The following is a 27932-nucleotide window of genomic DNA, read 5'->3' as shown; positions in this document are numbered from 1 at the left end:
TGAGCCTGCACTCAGAGTGGAGTGTTAGCTGAAACATGCAAACCTGCAACTGAGGGTTCTAAAATCATAGGCTAGGCCCTTCTCCCAGGTAGGGTCTGGACATGCAAACCAGCGGTGACGTTCCCAACTCTAGATAACTATGTGGTAGGCTGTGGGCTAAGTGCTTTACATAATGTTGCTCAGGACAATAGAACAACCCTATGATTTAGGTGCAGTGGCTATCCCCATTCTACTTGGAGGGATTGAGGCTTAGATGTTACATAACTTGCCTAAGGTTAGAGCCATTAAGTTTCAAGACTCTGATTTGAGCTCCATCTATACCTGCACTGTCCAGTGTGGTAGTCACTAGTGACATGTGACCATTTGAAGTTGAATTAAACTAAGAACTTCAGTTCCTTAGTTGTGCTAGCTTCATTTCAATTGCTCAGCAGCTATCTGTGGCTAGTTTGGTTGGACAGTGCAGATTTATGGATATTGCCACTGCTGCAAAAAGTTCCATTGAATAGCACTTGTTTACACTAAATTGTCTTCCTTTTGTTCTTCAAATAAATCAGCCTCAGGTAGCACAGGAGCTGTTCTTTGTAAGCAGGTTGTATGGATCTGTTCTCAGGTGTGGATTTTTATTTTTTATTTTTTCTTGAAGATATGGAGTATATTTTCTTTAAGAAATTAAAAAGTAAGAAAAAAATGCCACTCAACATTGTTGGTATTATCAATAGGTCAGCAGGGAAAAAAAAATACAGCAGGGAAAAAAAAATACTGTGATAAACTTGTCTCTCTGATACCAAGAAGAAATTCTAGTCCAAGCTTCAATATGCTTCCTGTGTTTTTCGCTAGGTATTTCTTTTACTGCCGCTCTTCATTCTTTCCCACATTTCATATTGGAGGATTGGTACAGCCTGTAAAACTTCATTGACAGGAACAAATCCAGTATGCACTGATGTCTTCTCAAAGGCACTCTAACCCATCAGATAGCCCGGCAGTTTCATTCACATGAATACTCCAGCCATGAGAAAACTCAGTAGGACACAGACGAATCCAATGAATAGAAGAAAAAAATCGATTGAGTTTTGGGATATTTGGTGCGTTCGATTGGTCCAGGATTATAAAACCTAAACCTCCCATTGTGAACAGGAAGCTGGATGCAAGTCCTTCCATAATACACTGTCCATTTACTCTGTAGGCCAAGAAAGCTACTGGCCTTTGATGCCCACGTTCATCAGCCAATACTTGGGGGGTCAACAATATCACAGAATTATTCCTCCAGTCATGAGGAAGACACCACCACCAGAGCATACACAGTCATGGCTGCTGGCAGGTGCAGCCAGGGTGACTTAGCTTCAGGTTGGGACACTCAAGCACTAAGAATGGGACACGGTACAAAGTCTCCACGTTGGTGGCAACAAGGGCTGTTCTTGGCCTCAAGCCCCACGTGGATTTTTATTCTTAAAGAACAGTCTTGTTTCCAGGTTTTGGGGAGGCAGATCTTCCTGGAGCCCTCTATCCCTCCAGAGGAGTGACCCAAGTAACTTCCCTTTCTTCATAAAGGCCCCATTGTCCTACCTGACCCTAGTCCCCTCCCTTCAAACTGGGAATCCTCACTCTGTAATAGGAGAACACAGAGAAGAAAGTCAAAAAAGTTCATTTTGTTTTCTTTCACATGAGGCTTTGTTCCTGGCAAAGGGTGTCCGGCCGAACACAAGTTCTGCTAAATGGAAGCATTTCTGAGGGCAGTCCTTTAAATACGACTTTAAAATGAGCCTGGAAGTACAAAGGAACAGGCAAGGACGGGAGAGAAGGCTTTGCGGACAGAGCTGCCATAACCCAGCCTTTACTCCTTAATCTCTAGGGAAATTATTAGGGGTGTAGGTGGGGAAAGGACAAAGACAACTGCAAGATATTTTATTTATAAAAAAGGTAACTAAGCTGCTTTTCAAAGAAAACAAAAAGATGGTAAACCCAGCACCCAGATCTGAAAGATCTATTTAAACCCAGCAAGAGAAACTGACTTCAGTTGTGGCACCCACAGCAACTAATTCCTGGTCCAGAAGAGACCGTGGAGAACTGGTGGGTTTGGGAGAAGCAACCCCATTCCCCCTATACTGTGTCTACCTGCCTCCAGCCTGAGTCCAGTCCAGTAGTATGGTAAAGGAGAGTATGGCCTGAGGGAGAGGGAAGACAGCAAACCTAGCAGGGAGCTACCAGTCTCCGTTTCCGGATACATGCCCAAATCCACTCTGGGGAGACCTGCTGGGCCGCAGGGTTCTTGTCTCTGCTACCCAGCACGTGCGTGGCTGAGGTCATATCAAATTCCTGTACCAGGTCCCCGTCGAATGCCACAAAGTAGCGTCTGAGACGGCTGAAGTCTGGTGTGGAGGGTGGCAAGTAAAGCCGCACTCCAGTGAAGATGTCCAGCAGTACCTGCAAATGCAGAGGTCACGGTGGGGTCAGACCTACACTGGGTACAGATGGGTCTCCACCCAGATAAGCCCAGGACAGAATGAGGGAGCCTAGAGTTAGGACACAAGCAGAGGAGTTTACTGGAATACTATGCATCAATAACCCCACCCCTCCAGTCAAATTATACGAGACTGACATGCCCCTCCATCCCTGCCTAGGGGAAAAGGAGAGGGGATGGGCCTTGACATCTGGGACCTGGAGATGGGAAGAGAATATGTGTGTAAGAGCCACCCAGTCATGGTGGGCAGGCAGAGCTGGCTCTGACTCAGTGCCCCCAGATTCAGTGATGTCCCCTGAGACCAAGCAGTCTACTCTGTACAACCTGCTAGACTGAAGGGTCAGGAGTCCTGCTTACTACTCTCAATGGGTTCAAGGACTTCAGGCTGGGAAGAGAGAGGGGAAAGGTTTCTACAGGTCTGTTGGGGACCGAGTTCAGGACCTGAGTTGTCAGACTTCTATGCTTACTCCTGGATGGCGGTGGGGAGAGTGGGGGTGCAATGACATGGGTGTAAATTATGTTTACTTCTCTATCTGCCCTTTGAGCCATCAGCTCCCCCAGAGTTGAGCCAGTACTAAACCTAGTTCTTGGCATCAGAAAGTGCTCAAAAGAGGCCAGGTGTGGTGGCTTATGCCTGTAATCCCAGCACTCTGGGAGGCCGAGGCAGGCAGATCACTTGAGGTCAGGACTTCGAGACCAGCCTGACCAACATGGTGAAACCCCGTCTCTACTAAAAATACAAAAATTAGCTGGGCATGGTGACACATGCCTATACTCCCAGCTACTCGGGAGGCTGAAGCAGGAGAATCGCTTGAACCCGGGAGGCGGAGGTTGCAGTGAGCTGAGATTGCACCACTTCACTCCAGCCTGTCAGACAGAGCCAGACTTGAGGGGAAAAAAAAAAACAAAAGTGCTCAGGAGATGTTGCCAAACCCAAGACTGACAAGTAAGTGTAAAAGGGAAAAGGTTCCTCAGGTGGGAGGAGAGTCACCAAGCCAGTGCCCTCTCCCCTTCTTATTGCTCGCTGGACCTGCTTCCAGCCTGACCACAAACTCACAATGCTGCATTCCCACACCCAGACTGGGCTTTCCCATTTAATGTAAATTTTGACTTGGGGCCAGCAGCTGAGTGAGTCCCTGCAGTCTCTCCTGGCTAGGCCGGGCTGTTCTATCTCCTGCCTGCTGGCACAGTTCTCCTTCCTCTCTGCTCACTGGCTCGCCGCCTCTGCAAGGCAACAAGAGGACACAGGGTGAGCAGCAGCACTGCTGACCCTGCCCACGACAGGAGCGGCGGCAGGCAGGGAAGAGGTTTAGCCAATGTTCCCCAAACACCTTTGCTCATCCTCTTTCAAACTTCTTGTGCAGAGGGTTAGGAACACAACCTGGGCTAAACTGGCCCACGTGGTGTGTTGCTGTTTTTACCCTCACCTTTGTTTGGCACAGGGTCTCATCAGCAGCTTTCCGCTTCTCCCCTACTTTCACTGGAGAAGACTTCATGGCCAGCTTCTCTCCCACCTTCACAGCAGAAGGCTTTGCAGTCAGCATGTTGCCTGAAGGACAGAGAGGAAGTTGGGCGTGGTGGTGCACACCTACAGTCCCAGCTACTCGGGAGGATCAATTGAACCCAGGAGTTCGAGGCTGCAGTGAGCTATGCACTCCAGCCACTGCACTCCAGCCTGGATGACAGAGTGAGACCCTGTCTCTAAAAAAACATAAGATACAAAAGAACTAAGAGGGTAGGGATTGCTGATAATGCTCCCTGCAGTCAGGGGCAGTAAGGGGAAGGACCAGGGCCTTTCTCTGCTATGCGCACAGGTGAGAGGGGAGTGAAGAGTTATCAGCTAAGCCCTTTAGCTCAAAGGTAGCTTAGCTTATTCCCTGGTCAGACTGGCTGTCGCCAGGGTACTGCTCCATTCAGGTTTGCTGAGCAGATACAGGGTGCCCAGCAGAAGGGTCTCTGGCCCATGGCTGGACACACACCAGGAATGCAGTCCATGTCCACTGCAGTGGACATAGATAATCATGAGATCTCAGGGCTGGAATGTGAGACTGCGTCCCTGCCCTCGAATCTCCGCCCCTCACACCACCCTCTTCACCATCCCAGCCCCTCCCTATCCTTACCGCCTTTGCTGTTGGAGTTACTCAGCTTCCCTTCTGCTTTCTTGGTACTGGCAGAGGGCTTGCTGGGGGCCTTGCGGGACACAGCAGACCCTGAGGGACCCTTATTCTCTTCACTGCTACCCCCTGTAGTGGAGCTCCCCTCATCTCCAGCCACTACAGTGAAGTCTGCCTTCTCCTTGGACAACTGGTACAGTTCCTGAGGTGGGGAGGGACAATGTCAGAGGGTTTCATTGCCTTCCCAGACTGGCCTCAGAGGTGATGTGTGTGGTGTGTTTTAGGCGCATGTGAGAACAAAGATGTGAGAAAGATAAAGAGCAAGGAAAAGGAGTTGGCTTCCTTGGTACCATTCCAAAGTGTGGCCCTATAGCCTGAGTAATCAGGGTACAAATCATTGTTCTCGGTACAGCAAAGCAGGGACTGAAGGCTGGGGCAATAGGAGCGAACTCTTATTCCCCAGACCAAGGGGCTGCTCAGTGGGGCCTCGCAAATGCAAGGTTCTCTGCTCAGAGATGGAGGGAGAAGGAGGTCTAGTGCTGTGCCCCTGGCCCAGCAGCAGTTTGTTTCCCTCTCTAATTGCCCTCCTTGCTCTGCCACAGGAGAATGGGGGAAAAGAGAAGACAGAGGACATGTGTATGGTCCAGATGCCCAAGGCTCCAAGGCCTGGACAGTGGGGTGGAGAATACACATACAGCCTAAGAGCTGCTACCTTGAGTTGGGGAAGGTTAGTGGCAGATTTCCAGTCCTTATCATCTCGGATTCGGGTGCAGCGAGGGAATCGGATGGAGATCCCATCAGCTGTGTGAGCCTCCGATTTGGAGAATTCAGCCCCTGTGATCTCCCACACGGCAGCTTTCTGTCAGGAGTAAGTCAGCAGGTCATCACTGGTTAAGAAGATAGTATCAGTGGCCGGGCGTGGTGGCTCATGCCTGTAATCCCAGCACTTTGGGAGGCCGAGGCGGGTGGATCACCTGAGGTCAGAAGTTTGAGACCAGCCTGGCCAACATGGTAAAACCCTATCTCTACTAAAAATGCAAAAATTAGCTGGGCGTGGTGGCGCGCCCCTGTAATCCCAGCTACTTGGGAGACTGAGGTGGGAGAACTGCTTGAACCTGGGAGGCGGAGGCTGCAGTGAGCAGAGATCTTGCCACTGCACTCCAGCCTGGACAACAGAGTGAGACCCTGTCTCAAAAAAACAAAACAAAACAAAACAAAAAGATCTCCCAACCAGCTAGAAGCAATACAGAACAGTTAAAACCACAAAGGTGGCCGCGTGCAGTGGCTCACGCCTGTAATCCCAGCACTTTGGGAGGCTGAGGCAGGCAGGTCACCTGAGGTCAAGAGTTCAAGACCAGCCTGACTAACATGGAGAAACCACGTCTCCACTAAAAATACAAAATTAGTTGGCCGTGGTGGCACATGCCTGTAATCCCAGCTACTTGGGAGGCTGAAGCAGGAGAATCGCTTGAACCCGGGAGACGGAGGTTGTTGTGAGCCAAGATCGTGCTATTGCACTCCAGCCTGGGCAACAAGAGTGAAACTCCGTCTCAAAACAAAACAAAAAACAAAACAAACAAACAAAAAACCAAAGAAGGCTTTGGCTAGCAGCTGGGAAACTTGGGTCCCAGTTCTGCTGCTGCTGCTGCTGAATAACCTTAGGGAAGTCCTGTTTGTTCTCTAGGTCTCTTTCTTGGTCAGTACAAGAAGGGATTGGGCCAGATTACTTCTAGAACACACCCTTTGCGCTGAGTGGATAGGTACTCTCTTCTTCTTCTCTCTCTCTTTTTAAAAAGCAATTGTATTGCAGAAAGAATTCTATTCAAAATTCCTCAGAGTTGTCCGGCTGTCCCTGTGCCTATCACTTGGCTGGAAATCCAGATCCCCATCCCTGGGTGGACTTTCAGTGAGGTGAGATGGATTCTCTATGGCACTAGAGAACCTGCAAGCTAATTCTATGGGCTGGAGGACCCCAAGCCATTGGGTTGATACCTTTGGGTCTGGGACGATGAAGTCAGGATAGTAGATCTTGTTGACTTTCAGCCAGCTAGGTATTTTGCTGGGGTCCTACAGGAGAAAAGATGCTATTTTGGGCTGTTCCCAACCTGGATCAAGGCTTAAATCCCTTCTCCTGGTAATGAGATTATAAGAAGCCACTTAAACAGCTGACTCTTGAGCAATGTGATCCTCCCAGGCCAGAGTGGGTATGACCTAGCGGCATGCAAGCCATTTTTCACAAGGCAGGCATTCAGAGATTTTAAGGCCTAATCCTGCTCCCCTGAGCAAGCTGCAACCCTTCTTTCTGGGGAGACAGATAAACAATACCCGTAATCCCCAAAGCACAGCCTCTGTCTCAGTGATCATGGCCAGTCCAGAGGCCAGGGTCAACCAAGTCCCTTCCTCACCTTGCTGATCTTCACCATGTCTAGTTCATTCTGCAGGCGGGCAAGCGTGGCGTCATCATGGCCTCCTGCACACTTGGTGACTGTGCACCACTTCTGGCTGCCAGGGTCGTAGCAGCCCATGAGGAAGATTGACATCATGCCGCCTGGGAGGGGAGTGTGAGATGAGTGTGGGTTGGAGGAGCCATCTCTGCCAGCCCCAAGAGCCCAGGAGAGGGAGCCCGGGGCCAGGGAGAAGACCTGGGTCCCAGCCGTCAGAGTGCCAGAGTTTACCTCTTGGAGCTACCTCTTACTGGCTGTGTAATTTTAACCTTTGTAAGCCCCGATTTCCTCTTTTGTAAATTAGGGATAATCACACCCAACGTGTTGGGCTGTGGGGCATTGAATTGTGTTGGACACATGATAGATTGCTTAAAAGTATTAGTTCCTCAGACTCCAGCTTCCTCTCCAATCAGGAAAGAGATTTTCCCTGAGGAGAAAGCTGTCAGGTCCTGACAAAATAATTTGTGGTAAGCGTCCTTCTGCTAGGCTAGCATAGGGTACTCAGCGACTTCTCCCTAACCAAGTAAGCAGGCCAGCTTGGGGCCCCAGATCCTAGGACTTCGGAAGTCATGACTGGCCATGCTGGCAGATGAAGCCAGTAACAAGGCCAGCCTGTACCTCAAGCGATGCCTTCTAAAACAGTACCACCCCAGTGGGCAGAAGCCACCCTGACCTTTGCTCCCTTGCCCATAGAAGGCCCCAAGGACCACCAGGTCAGCTGTGTCGGCCATGGCCCCCTCATTCAAATAGTCCTTCTTCACTTTCAGCCAGTGCCGCTTCCCAGGCTCATATGTACCCTGAGGTGAAGCAAAAGAGAGACCACAGAGTAGAAAGGCAACTCCATGAGGATGGGTTCACCCCTTCACTGCTACACACCAGATCTAGCCCAGTGCCCCTCCCTCAGGGGAAGAGCCCTCAGGCTCCAGGCACTACAGGAGACACACAAACCAGCCCTCCAGATCCAGGACATATCTGCCCACACCCTGGAAAGGCTTCCCCAGCAGCCACCCCAACCACTGCAGGCTGCCACTGCCATCTCCTGGTCAGGGCTGGAAAGGCTCAGGGGAGAGGGCTGTGAGTGAGTCGACAGGAGAAAGCAAGCAGGGCCATCTTACCTTCACATCCTTCAGCACCAGCCCCTCCAATCCCTCCCGGATCACCCGGGTTATCATGTCAGCCAAGTCCGAAGCTTTCTGAGGGACAAGAGAGATGCTGAAGTTGGTGTGAGAGTGGAGAAGGTGGTGAGGGGGTTGTTCCTTTTCACACACTACTTAAGTGCCCAATGGAAACACCCTTACTTGAATATAAGGGACAAAGGGTTAGAAAGCAGGTTGCTTCCCATTCCAATGAGAGGGCTGCTGTGGCTTTGAAACATAGGGGGCTTACCTAGGAAGGATTTCCATGCCCTACCCTTCTAGGTGAAGACTAGCAGACAACATATACAACTATCAAATGCAAACATTATCAGGAGGCTGCATAAGACATTAAGATTTATTCTTCCAGTTGCAGTTGACCCAAGGAGTTCTCTGCCCTGCTTTCAAACTTCTAGGACACTGCCTAGCGTAGGGTCTTCACTTACTGTGACTCGCTTCATTTCTGAGAACATGATCCGGTTTGGAATTTCAACCATGTTGTCATGAAGAAACTTCCGCCGCTCACACAGAGGCCTGAGGAGAACAGGAGAGCTGAGGTTAGGCCGGGATCCTCCCACCCTTATTAGGAATTCTGAGGAAGGAAGGGCCACAATGATAAAGCTGCTACTTCAAGAAAGGGTTTGCCATGGATCAAAGACCTCATGTGTAACAGCTCTGCTGTCAAGGGCTGCAAGGGCTCCATCGTGACCGAAGATGGACAATTGTGAGCTGTGGCATAGAGCCAGTTCATAGTTGTAGTTCCTATTTCTACTTCATCAAGCGAGCCAAGGGAGAACTGGCCTCTAGCCCAGATTGTATAAATTCTGGTCCCACTTGAAAAGTGACTCCAACTCTCATTTTTTATCCCCCACACCCTGCTTTGCCCCAGTCCCAAGGCCAACCCCTGGGTAGGCAGGCTGAGACAAGCCTCGGGACCCAAACCCCAAATCCTACCCCCACCAATTCCTTCCCTCTCTACTTCTTTCTCCTTCCCCGATCAAGGATGTGGCTGCTGCAGGAGGAACGGGGTAGAGATACATTTCTAAGTGAGGAAAGGGCTGATACTGGTTTCTCAGGCACAAGCATATGGATGCAGCTAAGTCAAGACTGCTCATTCTCTACAAGATGGTCCCACCCATAGCCTCCCCTATAATCAGGAGCTTCCTGTTGTCAGTCTCTTCTGAAATCAAAACGTTTGAGCTGAAAACCATCTGCCTTATGCCCCCAGGGGTGTCATTGGAGAAATAAACTGAAACCCCATATGCTCACAGTCTATTTCTCTGCAATAGTCCATTTTGCTTTAGTAGAGAAACTTCTTTGGGGGTTTGGGTTTCTTCTGTGACTTAAGCTCTCAGAGACGAGATGGAGTCAACACGTGGGCTCTTTCTTACACTGAACGGGGAGCGGACCATGTAGCAATTGTGCTTCCTCTCAGCTCCCTCTTGCCATTGCCTTTGGCAAGCTCCTGAGTGCAAACGTATGTGCCAGCTGGTTCCCCGTACCCTCCTTTCCAACCTGAAGCCCCCATCTTCCTCATTGAGGAAATGAAAACAGATTCCTGGCAGTTTCTGGGTTTAAAGATGCTAGCCAACTCACCTGTCCATCAAGCTGACATCATTAAAGTAGATACAATCAAAAACAAACAGGCAGACATTAGCATCCTGGAAGGCTGCTTTCTGTAAGGGAAAATGGGGTAGTAGGTATACAAAGAACAAAAGTCACAGAGCATGACAAAATAAGGAGTACCAGTCCACTTCTGGAGGTACTAAGGCACCGAATGAAAAAGTCCTATTTCTGCTCTGAAGCCCCTGGGCCACAAGGGCACTGAGCAGATAGTGCTAAATGGAAACCAACCCAATTATAACTTGGTTCCCAATACCAGTCCCTTTTGAGGAGAAAAGCAAAAGACAAAAAACCAAACCAGAAACAGGTCAGAAGCGAAGAATAAGGCCCACACTAAGTGATATTTCCTTCCTTTTCAGACTGCAGCGTGCATCCACATGTACATACTCATTCATTCTTGCACATATGGCCCTGAGGCAGTACCTTGTGCACTCCCAGAGTCCCAAAGGGCAGTGGTTTGCCTGTCTTGTTGTCAATCAGAAGCACCTCAGAATCCAAGATCATGCTGTGTCCCCCAGGAAAAGCCTGGGGGATGTAGTCCTTAAAGTGGGCTACCTGAAAGCAGAAGGGGAGCTTTGGTGAGGGATGACATGGCAGCAGGGACCCCAAACCATGCCATAGAGGGCAAAGCCTGGGCCCCAGATGGGATACAGAACAACATGTGGAAGGCCCAGCTAATGCGCAAAACATACAGCTAGGCCTTGCGAGCCACCTGCACAAGAGGGAGAGGCCATCTGTTTCAGTACTTCTGTCCAGCCCCAGGAAGAGGTCAGCCCATGCTGAGTCACTTTCTACGGGCTGTAGAGAAGGTACAATTTTTGAGGCAAATGGAAGAAACAGAGAGATTAAACCTGTTGGGGGAGGAGGAGGAGGGTGGGTGGGCACAGATTAGTGCCTACTGCGGAACATGTGTGACTGTCAGGCTGGGGATTGGATTAGGGGAGAACAGACTGCTTGAAAACAGAAAGGTAGAAATGAACCCCCTCAGGTGCAACAAGGAAACTTGAGCAGTGTCTTCTCTGAGCGGGAGCCCTGAACCCACAGCCATCACTACCCAGGATGCTTAGAGCAGGAACAGGAAAGGCCAGCACATCCATGCCATTCCCCTTCAATCCCTAACCTAGCCCTTTAAGAACCCAAATCACAGGAGAGGCAAAGGATGAGTGAACACTGGGTAAGGGAAAATTAAGGAAAAGACTAAATCTGGAAAAGTGCGCTCAGACTTCTTCCTGGGTCACAGATGGTGTCTATTTAACACCAACCTCACCAGAAGCAGCTCCTCAGTGATTTACAGTGCTTCACAGAACACGTGAACCTGCACTTAAAGCTCCACAATGAGGCCACTGCTTAGCCCTCCTCTTGAACATATGAAACAAATGGCCTGCTTTGTTCCCAGTGCTCCAGCAGGAAGGCAAGGCTGAGGTAAGCATAGGGGCCACATAACACGTTCCCCTGAACCCCCTGGGGCTCTGAAAAACTGAATCTGGGCTAGGAAAGAAAAGGATAGCAAGGATAGGAATTCCATCTGCTCACAAGCTACCGGAGCCAGATGTTCCAGCTGCTTTTTCCTGAAGACACCCCCAAAGGTTCACAGTAGCCTTGGGAGTGGAGAAGGGCTAAGGAGTAAGGTTCCAAATGCCACCCCTGATTAGAGCAGGAATTTGGCTCCCAGATGTCCCCATAAGACTGTGTTTAAATCAGAATGTAAATTTCATGATGGCCAGAACTTTTGTCCAGTTTTTCCACTGCCATATCCCCACTAGCTATAACAATGGGTAAACATCTGATAAATAATTCTTGAACAAATTAATGAATGACAGCCCAATAGCCTGTGGTATATAAGCCTTAGTCTAGCTCACGGGAAGCATCTGGGACATGGAAACACAAAAGATACACAGCAACTCACCAAGTGAGCTCACTGTCCCAACCAACATCACTGTGGGCAAAAGAAGTATCACTGTTCCAGGGAGCTCTATCCTCACTAACCCAAGTCAGGGCTCTTTGGCTCTCCCTGCTGAGCAGCCCTTCGTTACTGGAAGACTCCAAAAATGAATAAATCAATTAATTCATTCAACAAATAAAAAAGAAACCCTTATTGTGTACCACAGCTGGAATGGCTATGGGACTCTGGGCCTGAGATTGTTAGAGGCACAAAGGGGAAAGATGGTCCTGGCGGAAAGGAAGGGACTCATACCTTGTGAGGCAGGACGGGCTTGAGACTGCGGCTGAAGTAGCTGAAGTGGTCTCCATTCTTATGCACTTGGACTCGCTCTCCATCGTACTTGATCTCAGAGAACATGCCATTGGGACATTTCTTCATTGCGTACTCAATGGACTTGCAGGCCTCCGCCTTGGGGTGTGGAAAGCAAAGCCTGGAGACTTTCAATGAGGGGCTGCTAAGCAGCAACAGCCAAAGACCTTGTAATTGGGTTAGTGAGGGCAGGACCTGGGTCTTGGGGACTGACTGCCCATAATTAATGCTCAGGGAAGGCTGTTGAAGAGGTGATGGGAACGGAAAGGGCTGGACAATGTTGTATTCTGCCTATAAAATAATCACCAGAGCTGACACAGGAGCTCGCCTTTTGAGGAATATGAATGCTATTCATTGTACAACAAGTAAAAGCCCAGTGAAACAAGATTTAATTTTTTTCTCAATAATTCAGGCTCTTGCAGGGCCTCTGGCTTCTTACTAAACACATCAGTTCTCCCAGTAAAAAAGGTCTATGTGAAGCTAAGGTTAAAGAGTGCCGGTGACAGTGAGGCTGGCAGGGTGAGTGATCGGGGGTCCCTACAACAGGGTTTCCAGAGACTGGAGCGCTTACTTACATGCCTACCTGTGCTCGCCTAACTCCAACAACAATAGCTACCATTTTGGGAGTACTTCACACACATAATCTCAATTCATCCCTGCTGTGACATCCTATGTGACAAATATTGTTTTCATCTTTGGATAACAAAACTGAAGGTTACAGAGATTAGGTGCTTGCTTAAGTTACACTAACGAATGGCAAGAATGAGATTTGAATCTAGGCCCACCTATAAAACCTGTGTGGTTAACCACTAAGCTATATAACCCATGCCAGTCTTTAAATGACAAACTAAAGAACAGACGCCAGGAGGCATTTTTATAAAAGTCAGAAAGGCCACTACTGCAGGTGGCCACAGTCCCATCTCTGGGATGGAGATCTCACTGTTTTGATGCTGGCTATCCCACATTCCTAGCAGGGAGAGAACACTTCCCTATCTCAAACATAAAACCCTAAACCAAGGCGTTAGCATGACACACAAGACAGTTTCAAAAAAAGCACTGTACATCACTCAAAAATCCAAAGAATCTCACAGTAGGCATGGCACCATATGTGGTGGGCCCTGTCACACAGGAAAACTGATGCTGGAAAGGAAACCCCATTTCTTATGAAATGAGCAGAGGCCCAAGATGATGTCTGCCAAAATCAGCCTTCATTCCTTATGTGTCCTCCCTCTTCCCAAGTCACCCTGTCACAGGAAGCCTGGCTCTGCCACCAACTCTCAGATCTACTTTGCAGTAGGTCACAGAATCTCAGGGGTTACTTAATACATCCATCTGTCTTCAGGTAAGATAACAGATAAACCATTCTAGGGAGATGCCTCAGGCAGTCTCAGACGTCATCCACACAGGAGACTGAAGGACAAGAGAAACTAAATCACTCATCTAAGATTCTACAGCTTCTTGGTGGCACAGCTGGGCCTACGGCTCAGGTCTTTCCACTAGATCTTCTGTGTTCTCCTTTGCCTTCGCTTCCTACTGAGAAATACCCTCTTGCACCTCCCTCTTCCTTCCCCAAACTCCTCCAGTCAATTTGCAAGCACTCTCAACACTCATACCCTATCGGATCTCAGCCCGAAGGATGTGGAGCTTGGAGAGGCTGGAGAGCAGAGGCAGGGCAGCACTCCTCACCAGCATGGGCTGCACGGGTGTCATCAGCGAGGCCTGGACGCTCAGAGCTCGTCTCTGGCCCGGCTCCTTCTCCACCTCCTGCGCATTGTGAAGGACCCGTTCCACCACATCCTGCAGGTTGCGCGAGGCTTTGAAGGCTTCATAGGCATTGGGGTCAAGGGCGTCTAACCTGCCAAGGGGTACAGGAACAAGGAAACAAAACCACTGCCTTTGTTTGACTCCATGGCTTTGGACAGCAATCTGTCCTCACAGGAGAAATCCTCATCTGTAGGGAAGGGGTTGTGTTCTACTGTCTAAAGATTTTTACAAGAGGAGAGAAAACTCTTGGAAAATTCAGCGCTTTCGAGATACTGTGCCTGTGTGCATGATGCCTTAGCGAGGGGGTGGAGTAGGCAAGAGACTCATGAATGGATTCCACACTTCAACTATAACAACTCTGTGAGAAAGGTACTGTTATCTCCATTTTATATAGGAGAAAACGGAGGCAGAGACAGGTCAAGTGACAGATCAGGGTCCCACAGAAAGTAAGAAAGTTGAATGGGGATACAAATCCTGATTGGGACTCAGAAGTCCTGATACCAGTTGGGAACAAATGAAGCTAACAAATGACAGCTCGGGCGGTCAGAGGAGCTGCTACTTACACATGTTTTGCACCCGAGTTCATCTTCAGATCATGTTTGATCAACCTGATGATGCATTTAAGGTCATTGGCTGTACACCTAGAGGAATGAGGCACATTTAATTTGGTCTTGAAGAGCTCTGGAACCCCAAGGGAACCTTCCCTTCCCAAGAGAGTTCATCTCTCTATGCCCAATCCCCATTGGGCATGGTTTGACGGAGGCAGCTCCCCCACCTGGAGGCAATGTCCTGCAGGGCCTGTTGCTGCTCATCCTCCTTGGTGAGCCTGGACAGCCGCAGAAGGAACTCATCCACCTCCTGGATGGTAAGGAGGCTCTTGGCAGCTGGGGGGAAAGACTTGCTCTGCTCAAAGAAGACTCTGATTGTCTCTGACACGTCACCCTGTCTCCAAAAACCAAAATGCCACTGCTGCAACCCTAGGGTGGCCACGTGTATCCCCCAAGACCCAGGACTGAACATGAATCAAGAAATTTCAATCATAGCTCCTATCCCAACTCAACATATCTAGCCCACTTCTTAGAGACACTAGCCCATCCACAATTCCTAGAAGGGGATGGAAACTTGCCATGGTACCGGGGATAGAGTCACGAACAAACCAAAGCTTGGTAAACCCAAGTTACAGGAGAAAACAAGCGAGAAAAAAGAGTACAGAATAAGAGCCCCAGGAGAGACAGAGGGGGCAAGTCTGAAATCCTGACTTTTGAGAACCAGGCCTCTGTGGTTCAGCAGTGGTATGGTTTCCGTCCTCAGAAACTTACGAAATTAACAGCTATAGCCTCACATTCAGCTCCCCTAGTAACAAAGGCTTGCTCAAATGGGTTTCAGTTTCCTAAAACAGTATGTGTCCCAACCAGAAAAAAAAAAAAAAAAAAGAGGCTGCAGGTGCCTGGCTTGGCAAAACCCTACCTGGAATGTAGCCTACCCTCCCTCCCCTTCCTCTGACCTGCTCTAGGTCCCGTGCCATATCATCTGGGTTGCAGTTAAAAATGCGACTGAAAAGCTTCACAATCTGCTTATCATTCAAGTTGTAAACAGTCTTAACGACTCCTGGCAGCAGCAGCTTCACTGTTAGGTACACATCACCGTGGAAACCATCTGGAGATAGAAGAAAGGAACCCTTCTTGAGAAATAGAGCTTAAACACATAAATATATAAACTCAAAGAAGACTGGGCAAGGTGGCTCACACCTGTAATCTCAGCACTTTGGGAGGCTGAGGCAGGAGGACTGTTTGAGCCCAAGAGGTGGAGGTTGCAGTGAAATGAGATTGCACCAGTGCACTCCAGCCTGGGCAACACAGCCACATTTTTTTGTCTCAATAAATAAACAAACAAACTCAAAGAAGCAGAGCCCAAAACATATCTATATATCACTGCCCACGCTCCTATAGTGCCCTGTGCATATTGCTACAGTAGGAGACAGCATGGAGTTCAGAGGCTGGTGGACTGTGTGACTGCCTCGCCTTTAGCCTACAGATGAACTCTCGTTGGACAGAGTGGTTACTTTCACTTCAGGTGCCCAGTGACAAGGACATTACAGATGCTCATTGACAATTTGTTAGATAAATTAAAGAAACAGAGTTGGAAGATTCTATTCCAAGCTGTGTATATGGTTCACAAAAACCTAATTAAATATGTAGGACAGTAAATTTTCTAACTAGTCAAATAGGATGGGTTCTCCTGGCCTCCTAGGAGCAGAATAATGGGAGAGGAAGAAAGATGCCAAAGTGCTCTGAAAAAAACTGGTTACATAATTTGAGGAGTACAGTGCAAAATGCAAATGCGAGGCCCTTTGTTCAAAATTATTAAGAATTTCAAGACAGACTACAGTAAAGCATTAAACCAAGCATGGGACCCTGGGCAACTACACAGCTCACATGCCCTGGAAGGCAGTCATGGCCTTGAGCTCTCTGGAGGAAAGGCCTATTCAGGATGCTCATGCCACACCTCCTGCTGAGCCTTTCCGCAGGAAGTCCTGGATGATCTGGGTCTTCGTGTTGTAGCTAGGATTATCGGCCACCATGGCGCATAACTTTCGAAACTCCCGTAGCAGACAGTCCTTATGCTTGGGGTCACATTTGCTTGAAGACAGACTTCTCTTAGGGGTGGGGCTTGAGGGGGCTTCCCCAGAGTTGTTGGGCTTGGCTGTTGGAGAAACAACAGAGATGAATTCATTCTGCCTTTCTGAGAAGAAAGAAAGGGAAGGAAGGAAATTAACAGATATTCTGCTGGTACTTTAGCTTTATTTACTCTCCCCGAATAGACCTTTGGGGTAGATGTCATTATACCCATCTTAGAGATAAAGAAATGGAGGCCAAGTAATTTTCTCAAATCTTACAGCTATTAATTAATGGTAAAGGGAGCAATGGCCTCCTTAGACCAAGCAAAACACCAGACTGATGTGCATCTCTTTATGTGAGCACTTCACAAAAGAATAAAGACCGAAGTCATGCCAAGAATGATCAGGACTGGCTGGGCACCGTGGCTCACACCTGTAACTCTAACACTATGGGAGGCCAACGTGGGAGGACTGCTTGACCCCAGGAGTTTGAGACCAGCCTGGGCAACATAGGAAGATTCTGTCTCTACAAAATAAATAAATAAATAAATAAAGCGGTCAGAAGATTCTCAGAGCAATTGTAAAGCTGACCCCAGAAAAGCTGGCATGAAAAAGGAGTAAGAAATCAAGGCACATGTTAGTCAATGTGAAATTACTGCTATCACAGGTTGTCAGAGCTGGAAGAAGCCTTAAAGATTATCTAGTTCAATGGTCTCTTACTGATAAGGCGATTGAGGTCTGACAAGAGCAAATGACTTCCTGGCCCACTTCCTTGTTGAAAGAGCCAGGGCAAAGACACTACTAAGAAAGTCAGATCCCACTAGTACATTCAACATCCCCACCCCCTGCCACTTCAACCTTTCTTTTCTTATTGTCAAAATAAAACCCTGCTCCCCAAGGAGCAGTTATAAAAAAAAAAAAATACATTTTTACAAAAGGTGGTCAAGGGGCAGGGCTTTCCTCCAGACGCTTAAAAATAACTATGCGCCACTCATCGATCACTTCGTGACCATTTACAAAGCAAATTTTATTCACAAGCTTGTGGCAGAGCCATTACTAAGCTAACTGCTGTTGTACGCTGCTTCTTGTCTGGACTTTGTAAATTATAAATCCATCCTCATCTCTGATACGGAATCTTAATACGATTTTAAGGGACAAAATCTCCAAAGTGTCAATGTTCAACCAGGTTGCAAGAACTAAAACACTGTTTCTCTCAACTCCTCTCAAATTCCATCCCCAACACCGGAGCCCTTCCAGAAACATGCCATCCTTCTCATCACCTGGACTCTTCTCTATCTTTGGCCTACCAGCAAACAACAAACAAACCAAACTCAGAATTTTAAAATAATAAAAATCCTATAGAGCCAGGCACCATTTTTGCAACGTTATCTCTTATAGTCCTCATGAGAACACTATGGGGTAGATGAGGCATGGAGATATGATGAAGCTTAAACAAATAAACACACAACCTCAAGGAAGCAGAGGGGAAAGTAATTTATATATTGCTGCTTATGCTCCCATAGCACCCTGTACATAACACTATGGTAGGAGAGGCCACTGCTGCTTCACAGACAGAGGCTGAAGAGAGGTAAGGACATGCTCAGGGATCTGAGCTGTCAAGGATCAGAACCCAAGTCTTCTGACCTCAGGTCTAGGCTTCTTTCAATCACATAAAATGTTTTTCAATCTCCAAATGACTTCTAAAATAAGGCCAGGTGGTTTGGCTTTATTTATTTTCTTCAACTGAGTCAATCACAAGAATGTCTCCAAACAATAAACGCAGCAACACAGTGCAGTATAAAAGAGCACAGATACTGGAGTCAGACTTCAGTGCAAATACTAACTCCATGATAACCCTGAACTTCAACTTTCTCAGTCATAAAAAAGGCCTAATAAAAAGTACTTCCTAAATAAAAGTACTGTCTAGGGTTAACTGAAGAACAAATGAAACTACACATGTAAAAGCCCCTAGTCCAACGCTGTTTACGTAAGGCCAATAAATGATCCTGACCTTCTCAACTCCCATCTACACCACATGCCCCAGCAAAGTCTTCCTGAATCCCTGTCTATGAAACAGCAATTCCATATTTTATATAAAAGAAACTATATATGTGTATATACACGTGTGTGCATGTGTGTATTATAGTGAAGAGAAAAGGAAACAACACTTTATTGTTCATCTGTCCTACAAAGAATATACAAATAATAGCCACAGTCCTCCCCTTTAGGAGATGGGATTTGAACCCAGAGCTCACTGATTCCAAAGTCTGCAAGCTTCATCCCTAGGCTGTACTGCCTCCCAACAAATAGCAATATCTTTCAGATCTTTTTTTCCTCCTTTTGTGTTCCATAAAGTTCCAGTGTTTTGAACAAACAGTTGTAAGAATCAAGAAAGGAGATCCATGCATGACATCTCCCTTCTTCCATATTTTCATCTCTAGGCATATTCAGGGGTACAATTTCTCAAAATTCCTTCATTATCAAAACACAAGGAAGTAAAAGACAGGTTCTAATAATCTCTGTCTGACCCAGGTAACTATTTCAAGGGGAAAAAGTCTTGACAAAACAAATCTTTCTGCTGCAATAGAGGTTAAAGTACAGAAAGAAACGCTATACAAGTGGAATGCTGGCCAGACACAGTAGCTCACGCCTGCAATCCCAGCACTTTGGGAAGCTAGGGCAGGTGGATCACCTGAGGTCAGGAGTTCGAGACCAAGCTGGCCAACGTGGTGAAACCCCATCTCTACTGAAAATACAAAAATTAGCCAGGCGTGGTGGCAGGTGCCTGTAATCTCAGCTACTTGGGAGGCTGAGGTGGGAGAATCGCTTGAACCCAGGAGGTGGAGGTTGCAGTGAGCTGAGAATGTACCACTGCCCTCCAGCTTGGATGACAGAGCAAGACTTCATCTCAAAAAAAACCCAAAAACCAACCAACAAACAAACATAAAAATCAAGTAGAAGGCTTAGCATTAGCCATTACCTGTTTCTGCTCGGACAGAAGCAAATTATTTATGAGATGAGATAGCACAGAATTTTCACTCTTAGCCAGAATCCTAAGTAGAAAACAAAATAAAAGCAGCACTATAACAGCTAAAGTAGCCCTAACCTATCTTACCTGAAAAGCCAGAAAATTTCCGGGAATTGTTATTGGTGACAAATGAGGCGCTTTTCACTGGAGAAGTCACCTGGCCAGTGGTTGTCAACTTAGCCTGGACAACAGCTTTCTTCTTTGGTGTACTTGCTGCCTTAGAAGACAGATCTGTAGGATCACAAAAGAAGATAAAATATCCTTCAGTGAAAGATCTCTGAAAAAACATCCAAAGAATCTATCAACGGCTTCTACAGCCTTGCCTGTTAAGTCACTACCCTAGCACTAGCCCAAGGCTGGCTGGTGGCTGGTAGTTTTTGAGTGGGGGTAGTAGGTAATAGGGTATTACGGGGAGAGGAGGGAAGGATATTCTGGAGACAAAAGATCCAGTTACGATTTACCTCTATTAGTAACTTAAATTTTCATCAACATTCTCCACTTCTTATCCCATATATAAGTCTCCAGAAATAACAATTTGGGGGAAATCAGAAATCATAGTTTGATGGATAAAACTTAGGGAACGCTAACCCCACAGAATTAGCTTCAATTTAGAGATGAACAAAAAGTAAATGAGGATCACGGAGCATGTCAATCTAGCATAGGAAGGAAAATTTCCAGCTGCTTAATTATCTGAGTCACGAACTCTACCTGTATTTCTCTTCCTCCAAATGAGAGATGGGTCAAGAAGTAACAAAGGCTGAGGCCAATAGCTAAGGCAGTGCAAGGTGGGATGGGGAGCCTGAGAATAAAGTATATGGGAAGTAAAGTTTTCCTTCCTGGAAGTCTTTTTTCCTTTCAAAGAACAAGGACAGATACCCATTTTTAGCGCCATTGTTAACTGTCTTCCTACAGTGACCAGAACAAAATTGAAGATATGAACATTATTTTACAGACGCTGAAGGTCAAAGAGGACTAATTGGATTTGGAGGTATTGGCATAAATTCTAAAATATACATATGTAAATATGCGTGTACATGCAAACCTGTTATACAGCCATATATAGGTATGAATTTTACATGCATATATTTTCTAGCTCTGTCTGCTGAAAGGGCTTAGAAACAGACACACCATGGCTGGGTGCTCACGCCTGTAATCCCAGCACTTTGGGAGGCCAAGGTGGGCGGATCACTTGAGGTCAGGAGTTCAAGATCAGCCGGACCAACATGGTAAAACCCTGTCTCTACTAAAAACACAAAAACTAGCCGGGTGTGGTGTTATGTGCCTGTAGTCCCAGCTACTTGGGAGGCTGAGACAGGAGAATCACTTGAACCTGGAAGGCAGAGGTTGCAGTAAGATAGTGCCACTGCACTCCAGTCTGGGCCACAGAGTGAGACTCTGTCTCAAAAAAAAAAAAAAAAAGAAAGAAAGAAACAGATAGCCCATGACAATGTGGACACATAGCATCCAGGTTTTATTCTTTAATACCATTTCCCACTAACAGAAATCTGTACTCCCCAGAGAAATTGCGAATTTCAGGGCTGGGGAAGGATGCATATAGGATAAGACTAAAAGCATCCTGCTATACCCAAAGTAAAGAAGTATATTTTAAAAAGTAATGAGGGTATACAGGACACAGAGGACAGTGTAAAGGGGTTCCTAATTGGCCAAATATGAGACAATTAAGTATCAAATTAGTTAAGTACAGTAATGAATTATATGCTACAGGAAAAAAGGTAAAAGGATAGTAATCAGTACTCTATTCTTCCAAAATATCAATGTCTAAAAGAGAGACTATGGAAATTTTTCAGATTAAAGGATGCCAAAGAAATACAACTAAATGCAACATCCGATGTGATCCTAAACTGGGATTCTATACTGCAGGAAAAAAAGCTATTGAAGGTATGACTCAATCCATTGACAAAACAGTATACAGATGGTAGATTAAAGTATTGTATCAAGGACAAATTTTCTGAAGATGATAGCTGTATTATAGTCACATAATGGTCATATATCCTATTCTCAAGGTATATACACTAAAGAATTTTAAAGGGCTATGATGTATGCACTTATTCTTAAATGGTTTAAAGTGAGTGCACGCAGGTGTGTGTGTGTGTGTAAAGACAGAGAGCACGTGAACAAATATGATAAAGCAAATAGAGTAAAATGTTAATTGGTAAATATGGGTAAAAGGAATATGAAAGCTCTTTGTACTCTTTTTAATCTTGCAACACTTCAGTGAGTTTAAAATTATTTCCAAATAAAACGTTAAAGGCCGGGCATGGTGGCTTGCGCCTGTAATCCCAACTGCTTGGGAAGCTGAGTCAGGATGACCTGAGTCTGGTAGTGCAAGACTGCAGTGAGCTATGACTGCGACATTACATACTGGCCTGGGCAACAGAGTGAGACCCCATTTCTTAAAAAACAAAGTTAAAAAAAAGAGAAAGCAAGCAATTGAACTCCTTATCCCTCTTTCTGTCAGCACCAGTAAGATGGGAAAGCAGTGTTCTCTACCTTACCTGCAATGTGCTGGGTTATCTGTTCCTTCTCATTATCTTCCAGCTCTTCCCAGCCTTCCAGCTCTGTGAGGTCCTCGATTTTTTTTGTGGTGGCCCGGGCCCGCTCTAGTTTCTCAAACATGCATTTAATGTGGTACCACTCTTTCATATCACCCCCAGACTCTGAGAAGGGATTGGGCACCACTTTGCCAATTCGGCATATGCCCTTCACAATCTTTTCCTTGCATTTTTTGCAGCCAGCTGTGCCACGCTTGGCATAGTCCACACAGAACCGTTGCTCAGCCATCTCACAGGGGCCACTGCAGAGTCCCACATGCAACCCTGGCAAGAAAACAAGGCAGGTGGCACGTGATCTTAGATGGCTTCCCTGGAATGACAGAACAGGCTTTCTTCTCAGGAAGACGGGGTGTCCATGAAGCAGATCTGTTTCTGACCACTGGCTGAATTGTCTTACATCAGGCCTGTGATGTTCTCGGAATAGGTACAGTTCTTTTCGGCTGAGTGCACGGAGGGTTTGTGGAAAGGGGATCTTGAAAGCCAAAGACATATAGCTGCATGAAAGGGTAGGAGGCCAAAGAAAAAAAAAAGATATAAACAAGGAGATAGGCTTCCAATTTTCCAAAGGCCAGCCTCTTATATAATCCATGATGACTAATCAAACACTTTCCAAAGTATTACATTTATTGTCTACTCTACAGCATGAAAGAGTTCTGATACAGGAAAAGCCAGCTCACAAAAGGGTGTTCAATTATCTAATGCACACATGTACATCTAGTAAATCACAATGAAGAAAATCCAAATAACATAAAAGCTCTTTTTAGGTCATCAGCAACATATGATACTCATAATAGATGATGACCTTTAAGTATTACAAGATCCTTAAGTTTCTTTTTTTTTTTTTGAGGTGGAGTTTCACTCTTGTTGCCCAGGCTGGAGTACAATGGGGCAATCTCAGCTTACCGCAACCTCCTCCTCCGGGGTTCAAATGATACTCCTGCCCCAGCCTCCCAGAGAGTTGGGATTGCAGGCATGCATCACCATGCCCGGCTAATTTTTTTTGTATTTTTAGTAGAGACGGGGTTTCTCCATGTTGGTCAGGCTGGTCTACAACTCCCGATCTCAGGTGATCCGCCTGCCTTGGCCTCCCAAAGTGCTGGGATTACAGGCATGAGCCACTGCGCCCGGTCCTGAAGTTTCTTTTTAATCACCAGTAAAAATTACATTATGTTCATGAAGTTTTTATTGTGAAGTTTAACACATACACCATCCTCAGAAATCAAGCCACTATACAGATTTGGAATTGAGTTAGAATCCCTACATTGAGAGACAACTAAGCAGAGCCTGGAATCAGACTGCCTGAGTTCAAATCCTAACTCGGCCACGTACCAGCTGTATAACTTTGATGGGTTACTTACCTCTGTTGCTGAGCTTCCTCATCTGTAAAATGTGACTAATTATGGGACCTAACTCAAATAGCTATTCTAAGAGTAAAACCCTTAAAACAGTTGGGCACACAGCAAGAGCTCTCACTGATTAACGTCAGCTCCTATCATGATCGGTGAAGTCGTTATCTTTCAAGAAGAGGCTCCCGATGTGCAATTAACCTGTTTATAATTCAGCAACTTGAATCAGAGAGTGCTGAAGTAACTGGGCAGCAAGACTCACAGGAACTCATAAATCAATCCAAATGGAAAAAGATTATATCAGCATCTTCTTATATTCATGTTTTCTAAAGCATTTTATAGTCCTAGTTTTAAGTATACTGGAATTATGTTGTCTGAACAAGCTGTGAAGCAAAATTGCTATCATGTTAAAAAGCAGGATTTGCTTACTGTAGTGCAACATGGTGTGAAGGAAAGCTGGTGGACCTGGTATAAGGGATGGGAGTGCAAGTCTGACGGTACAGTTTACCGACTGTTACCTCGGAGAAAACTTAATTTATCTGCATCTGTTTTCTTATTTCTAAAATAGGGTAAAAAATACCTACATCACAGGGTAGTTGGGAAAATTACAAGAAATCCATGAATGCGCTGGTTGTGGGGGAGGGAGGCGGTTCTGAACTCTCTAAAAATGTATACAAAATGTACATTCGAAAATGCACGGATTTTTGGAGGTCTATCACTTTCGTGACATTCACAAAGGGCTATATAACGCTCAAAGTTTAAGAACCACAGAGGTGAGGTGGGTGGAAGTACGGCAGACCCATAAAAGGAGGTCAGAACAAGTGAGTTTCAACACTTTCCCTGGAAGATCAATTTGCAGAGCAACCTCTAGGGCCCCAATTATGAAAGGAGTGGACTTGAGGGAGGCTCGGGAGGCGCTGGGCCACGAGGAGGCACAATGCAGCTTTGAGGAAACCCGTCTGTCCCTCGTTCCGCACCCTTACAACGGCCGCAGCCCAGGGGCCAGAGAGGGAAATCGCTGAGGCCTGGCCGCCGCCGCTTTTCTCGAAGGGCTTCCCGCGCCGCTGTCGGAGAATGGCGGGGACAGTGGGGCGGGCGGAGTAGGCCGCGACCCCCGGCGAGGCAGAAAAGATCGCTCCTCCACCGGGTCCGGGACGCAGGCGGGAAGTGATCAAGGCTCCCAGAGCCCCACCCGAGCGCGCCCGCTTCAGCGCAGGAGGACGCACGTCGGGCCGGGATACGAGAAGGCCCCGTGGGTTCCCCAGGGCACACGGCCCGGCGCCGGCTTCCCCGCCTCACGCGGCACCGTGGGGGTCCCGGGGAGCCGCGAGCCTCCCCCTGGGCTCCCGGGAGAGCCGCCACGTCACGGAGGGTGTGCCCCGGGGCTCCGCAGGCGGGCGGGGGAGGAGCCGGGGGGCTGGCTCCTCGGCCGCGCCGAGCTCCCCGCCCCGGCCCGCTGCCTTCCCCACGCCGGGCCCCGCCGCGCCGCTCCTCACCTGCCTCTCCAGCTCCGGCGCTCACCGCAGGCCTCGGGACTAGCTCACTACAGGCCGCCGGCAGCCCACGACGGTTGGAGCTCCTGTCTCTTTAAATCCGGGTTCTTGAGCTGGAGGCAGCACGCAGGCGCAAGAACCGAGGCCGCGGCCGCGCTACCTGTCCCCGCCCCCGTCTGCCACGTGGGTCATAGTCACAGTCTGCCTGCCCTGTGATGTTTGGAAGTAGTTTTCAACCTGCAGTCGCCGCCCGGGAAGCGGAGGTGAGGGGACGTGGTGGCTCCTCGGAACGCAGCCTGGCCTGAACTTCCGAGGATCCCCTTGATTTTCTCATACTGTTAGAGAGGATCTAGTTTTTAAAGATATTGTAATGAGGTTGGGGAAGGCAAAGATTGCGTCAATCTATTTTTTAAATATAATCCCTCCGTTTGTGTCCTGCAGACTGCCTAGTAAATAGTAGTCAGTAACTTTCATGGAATTGAGACGAGGCACTAAATAGCAGGTAGATATAAAATGTAAAGGAGTGATGGAGGAGAAACTCCTTGTTTGTATATCGTTCAAAGTGTATTATCTTAAATCTGAAGCCAGCTCCATGAGAGTTGGGGATGGCGATTTTTACAAGTGTAGCAGCCTGAGGGTAAATGACCTCTTCAGAGTCTAGGAACAGCAAACAATTGGGCCTTGTTAGGTAAGCAAGGAACAGATTCCCGAGAGAATTCCGTGCTGTGTGATGAAGAGTTTCGTCTTTACTCTGTAGAGGATGGAGAGCCATGAAGAGTCTTAGGGAATACTGTTGAAGCTGGGTGGGGAGAGACTGAGGCAAGGGAACAAATCAGAAGGTTCTCATAGTGACCCATGTGGGAGATGAAATTCAGCTAGTTGGGGTGGAGAGTAAAGTGTGGTTTTGAAGATCATTTAGAATTTAAATGATCTAAATAAAGTGCTCATTTATGGATAAAATAATAATAATCTGAGTGAGCAGAAAGATAAGGGTACCATCAACTGAAATAGAAAATAGAGAGGCAGAGGAGGTATTAGGGGCAGAAAGATCAGTTTTGTATTGGATACATTAAGTTTGGTTGAGTAAGTTTAACTGCGATTCTAATGTTCGGAGGGGAGTAAAACCTGTTTTTAATGCGCAGCAGAATGAACCAGGGCTTTGGAATTGGAAGGTCACTGGAGACTCACGTCCTAGCTATGATAATTGAGTGATCTTGAGCACATCTCTACATTTGCTACATTTTTTTTTAAGTCTCCTCAACGGTATCTGTCTTTTTCCAGTGCTGTAATCACAGCCACAGGTGACTATTGAGCACTTGAATGTTGCATGGAATTGAGATGTGCTATAAGTGAAGAAAATACAAACCAAAAAATTCATACTAAAAAAAGTAAAATATCTCATTAATAATATGTACCACATAATGACATTTAGGCCAACAATGGACCAAATATAATAGGGTGGTCCCATAAGATTATAATGGAACTGAAAAATCCCTGTCATATAGTGACAGCACATTACTCATGTGTTTGTGGAGATGCTGGTGGAAATGAACCTACTGCATTGCCAGTTGTATAAAAGCATAATACACACAATTATGTACAGTATATAATACTTGATAATAAGGGACAATGTTGCTGGTTTATATATTTAGTATACTATACCTTTTATTGTCATTAAATTAATTAATTTATTTATTTTTGAGACAGTCTTGCTGTGTTGCTCAGGCTGGAGTGTGGTGGCGCGATCTCAGCTCACTGCAACCTCCACCTCCCAGGTTCAAGTGATTCTCCTGCCTCAGCCTCCCGAGTAGCTGGGACTACAGGCACTTGCCACCGCGATGGGCTAATAATTTTGTTTTTGTTTTTTTTTTTGCGCGACAGAGTTTTGTTCTTGTTTCCCAGGCTGGAGTGCAATGGCAGGATTTCGGCTCATTGCGACCTCTGCCTCCTAGGTTCAAGCAATTCTCCTCCCTCGGCCTCCTGAGTAGCTGGAATTACAGGCACCCGCCACCACGCCCCGCTAATTTTTGTATTTTTAGTAGAGACGGGGGTTTCACGATGTTGACCAGGCTGGTCTCAAACTCCTGACCTCAAGTGATCTGCCTGCCTCAGCCTCCCAAAGTGCTGAGATGACAGGCTTGAGCCACCATGCCCAGCCTTATTGTTATTTTAGGGTATACTACTACTTACTTAAAAAAATAGCTAACTGTAAAACAGCATCAGGTAGGTCCTTTAGGAGGTATTCCAAAGAAGACATTGTTATCATAGGAGATGACAGCTCCATGCGTGATATTGCCCCTGAAGGCCTTCCAGTAGGACAAGATATAGAGGTGGAGGATGGTGATATTGATGATTCTGACCCTGTGTAGGCTTACTAGGCTAATGTGTGTGTTTGTGTCTTAATTGTTAACAAAAAAGTTTTAAAAGTAAAAGGATTTTTTTTTTTTTTAATAGGAAAAAGCTTATAGAATAAGGATATAAAGCAAAAATATTGGCTGGGCACAGTGGCTCACATCTCTAATCCTAGCACTTTGGGAGGCTGAGGCAGGAGGAGTTCAAAACCAGCCTGGGCAACATATTTATAAGAAAAAAATTTATTAAAAAAAAAAATATTTTTATACGACTGTGCTGTTTGTGAGTGTGTGTGTGTGTGTGTGTGTGTGTGTTTGACATAGAGTTTTGCTCTTGTCACCCAGGCTGGAGTGCAATGGCACGATCTCAGTCCACTGCATCCTCTGCCTCTCAGGTTCAAGCGATTCTCCTGCCTCAGCCTCCCAAGTAGCTGAGATGACAGGTGCCCACCACCACACCTGGATAATTTTTTTATAATGTTAGTAGAGATGGGGTTTCGCCATGTTGGCCAGGCTGGTCTCGAACTCCTGACCTCTGGTGATCTGCCCGCCTTAGCCTCCCAAAGTGCTGGGATTACAGGCGTGAGCCACTGCGCCCAGCTAAGCTTTTTAATTTTAAAATACTTGATTCTTTTGTAATAACCCTTAGTTTAAAACACAAACAGGGCCCATCGCGGTGGCTTACACCTGTAATCCCAGCACTTTGGAAGACCAAGGCGGGTGGATCACCTGAGTTC

General features: G+C 46.8%; 1 protein-coding gene and 1 pseudogene across 4 annotated transcripts; both read right to left on the bottom strand.

Annotated features, from left to right (window-relative positions):
- Nucleotides 1-959: 959 nt before the first annotated feature.
- LOC112609262 lies at nucleotides 960-1821 on the bottom strand (annotated as a pseudogene).
- LIG3 (DNA ligase 3) lies at nucleotides 1628-24976 on the bottom strand. 4 transcript variants are annotated; one of them, XM_025361410.1, is made up of 20 exons: nucleotides 24848-24976; nucleotides 21949-22499; nucleotides 19520-19663; nucleotides 16293-16490; nucleotides 15292-15443; nucleotides 14563-14729; nucleotides 14351-14428; nucleotides 13710-13878; nucleotides 11967-12122; nucleotides 10196-10327; nucleotides 9746-9825; nucleotides 8596-8683; nucleotides 8132-8209; nucleotides 7690-7813; nucleotides 6978-7120; nucleotides 6565-6639; nucleotides 5285-5431; nucleotides 4579-4774; nucleotides 3886-4007; nucleotides 1628-2421 (listed from the first exon to the last, which is right to left on the bottom strand). In XM_025361410.1, the coding sequence occupies exons 2-20, from the start codon at nucleotides 22493-22495 to the stop codon at nucleotides 2188-2190; spliced, it is 3030 nt and encodes a 1009-aa protein (XP_025217195.1). In that variant the 5' UTR covers nucleotides 22496-22499; nucleotides 24848-24976; the 3' UTR covers nucleotides 1628-2187. The 4 variants fall into 4 exon arrangements, with proteins under 4 accessions (XP_025217195.1, XP_025217193.1, XP_025217197.1 ...); XM_025361412.1 differs by lacking the exon at nucleotides 1628-2421 and adding an exon at nucleotides 3500-3682; XM_025361408.1 differs by lacking the exon at nucleotides 24848-24976 and having other exon boundaries at nucleotides 21949-22674.
- Nucleotides 24977-27932: the final 2956 nt, after the last annotated feature.

This window comes from Theropithecus gelada, chromosome 16 (genome assembly GCF_003255815.1).
Source record: "Theropithecus gelada isolate Dixy chromosome 16, Tgel_1.0, whole genome shotgun sequence".
Lineage (NCBI taxonomy): Eukaryota > Metazoa > Chordata > Mammalia > Primates > Cercopithecidae > Theropithecus > Theropithecus gelada.
This window is presented reverse-complemented; position numbering and strand designations above follow the sequence as displayed.

Coding starts and splice junctions, on each gene's coding strand:
- LIG3 (XM_025361408.1), bottom strand. CDS start 22,594: ATGGATTATATAAGAGGCTGGCCTTTGGAAAATTGGAAGCCTATCTCC. Junction 10,328..11,966: donor AGCCCGTCCTGCCTCACAAG/GTATGAGTCCCT, acceptor TTCTGCTTTCAG/GTAGCCCACTTTAAGGACTA. Junction 9,826..10,195: donor GGACTCTGGGAGTGCACAAG/GTACTGCCTCAG, acceptor TTTCCCTTACAG/AAAGCAGCCTTCCAGGATGC.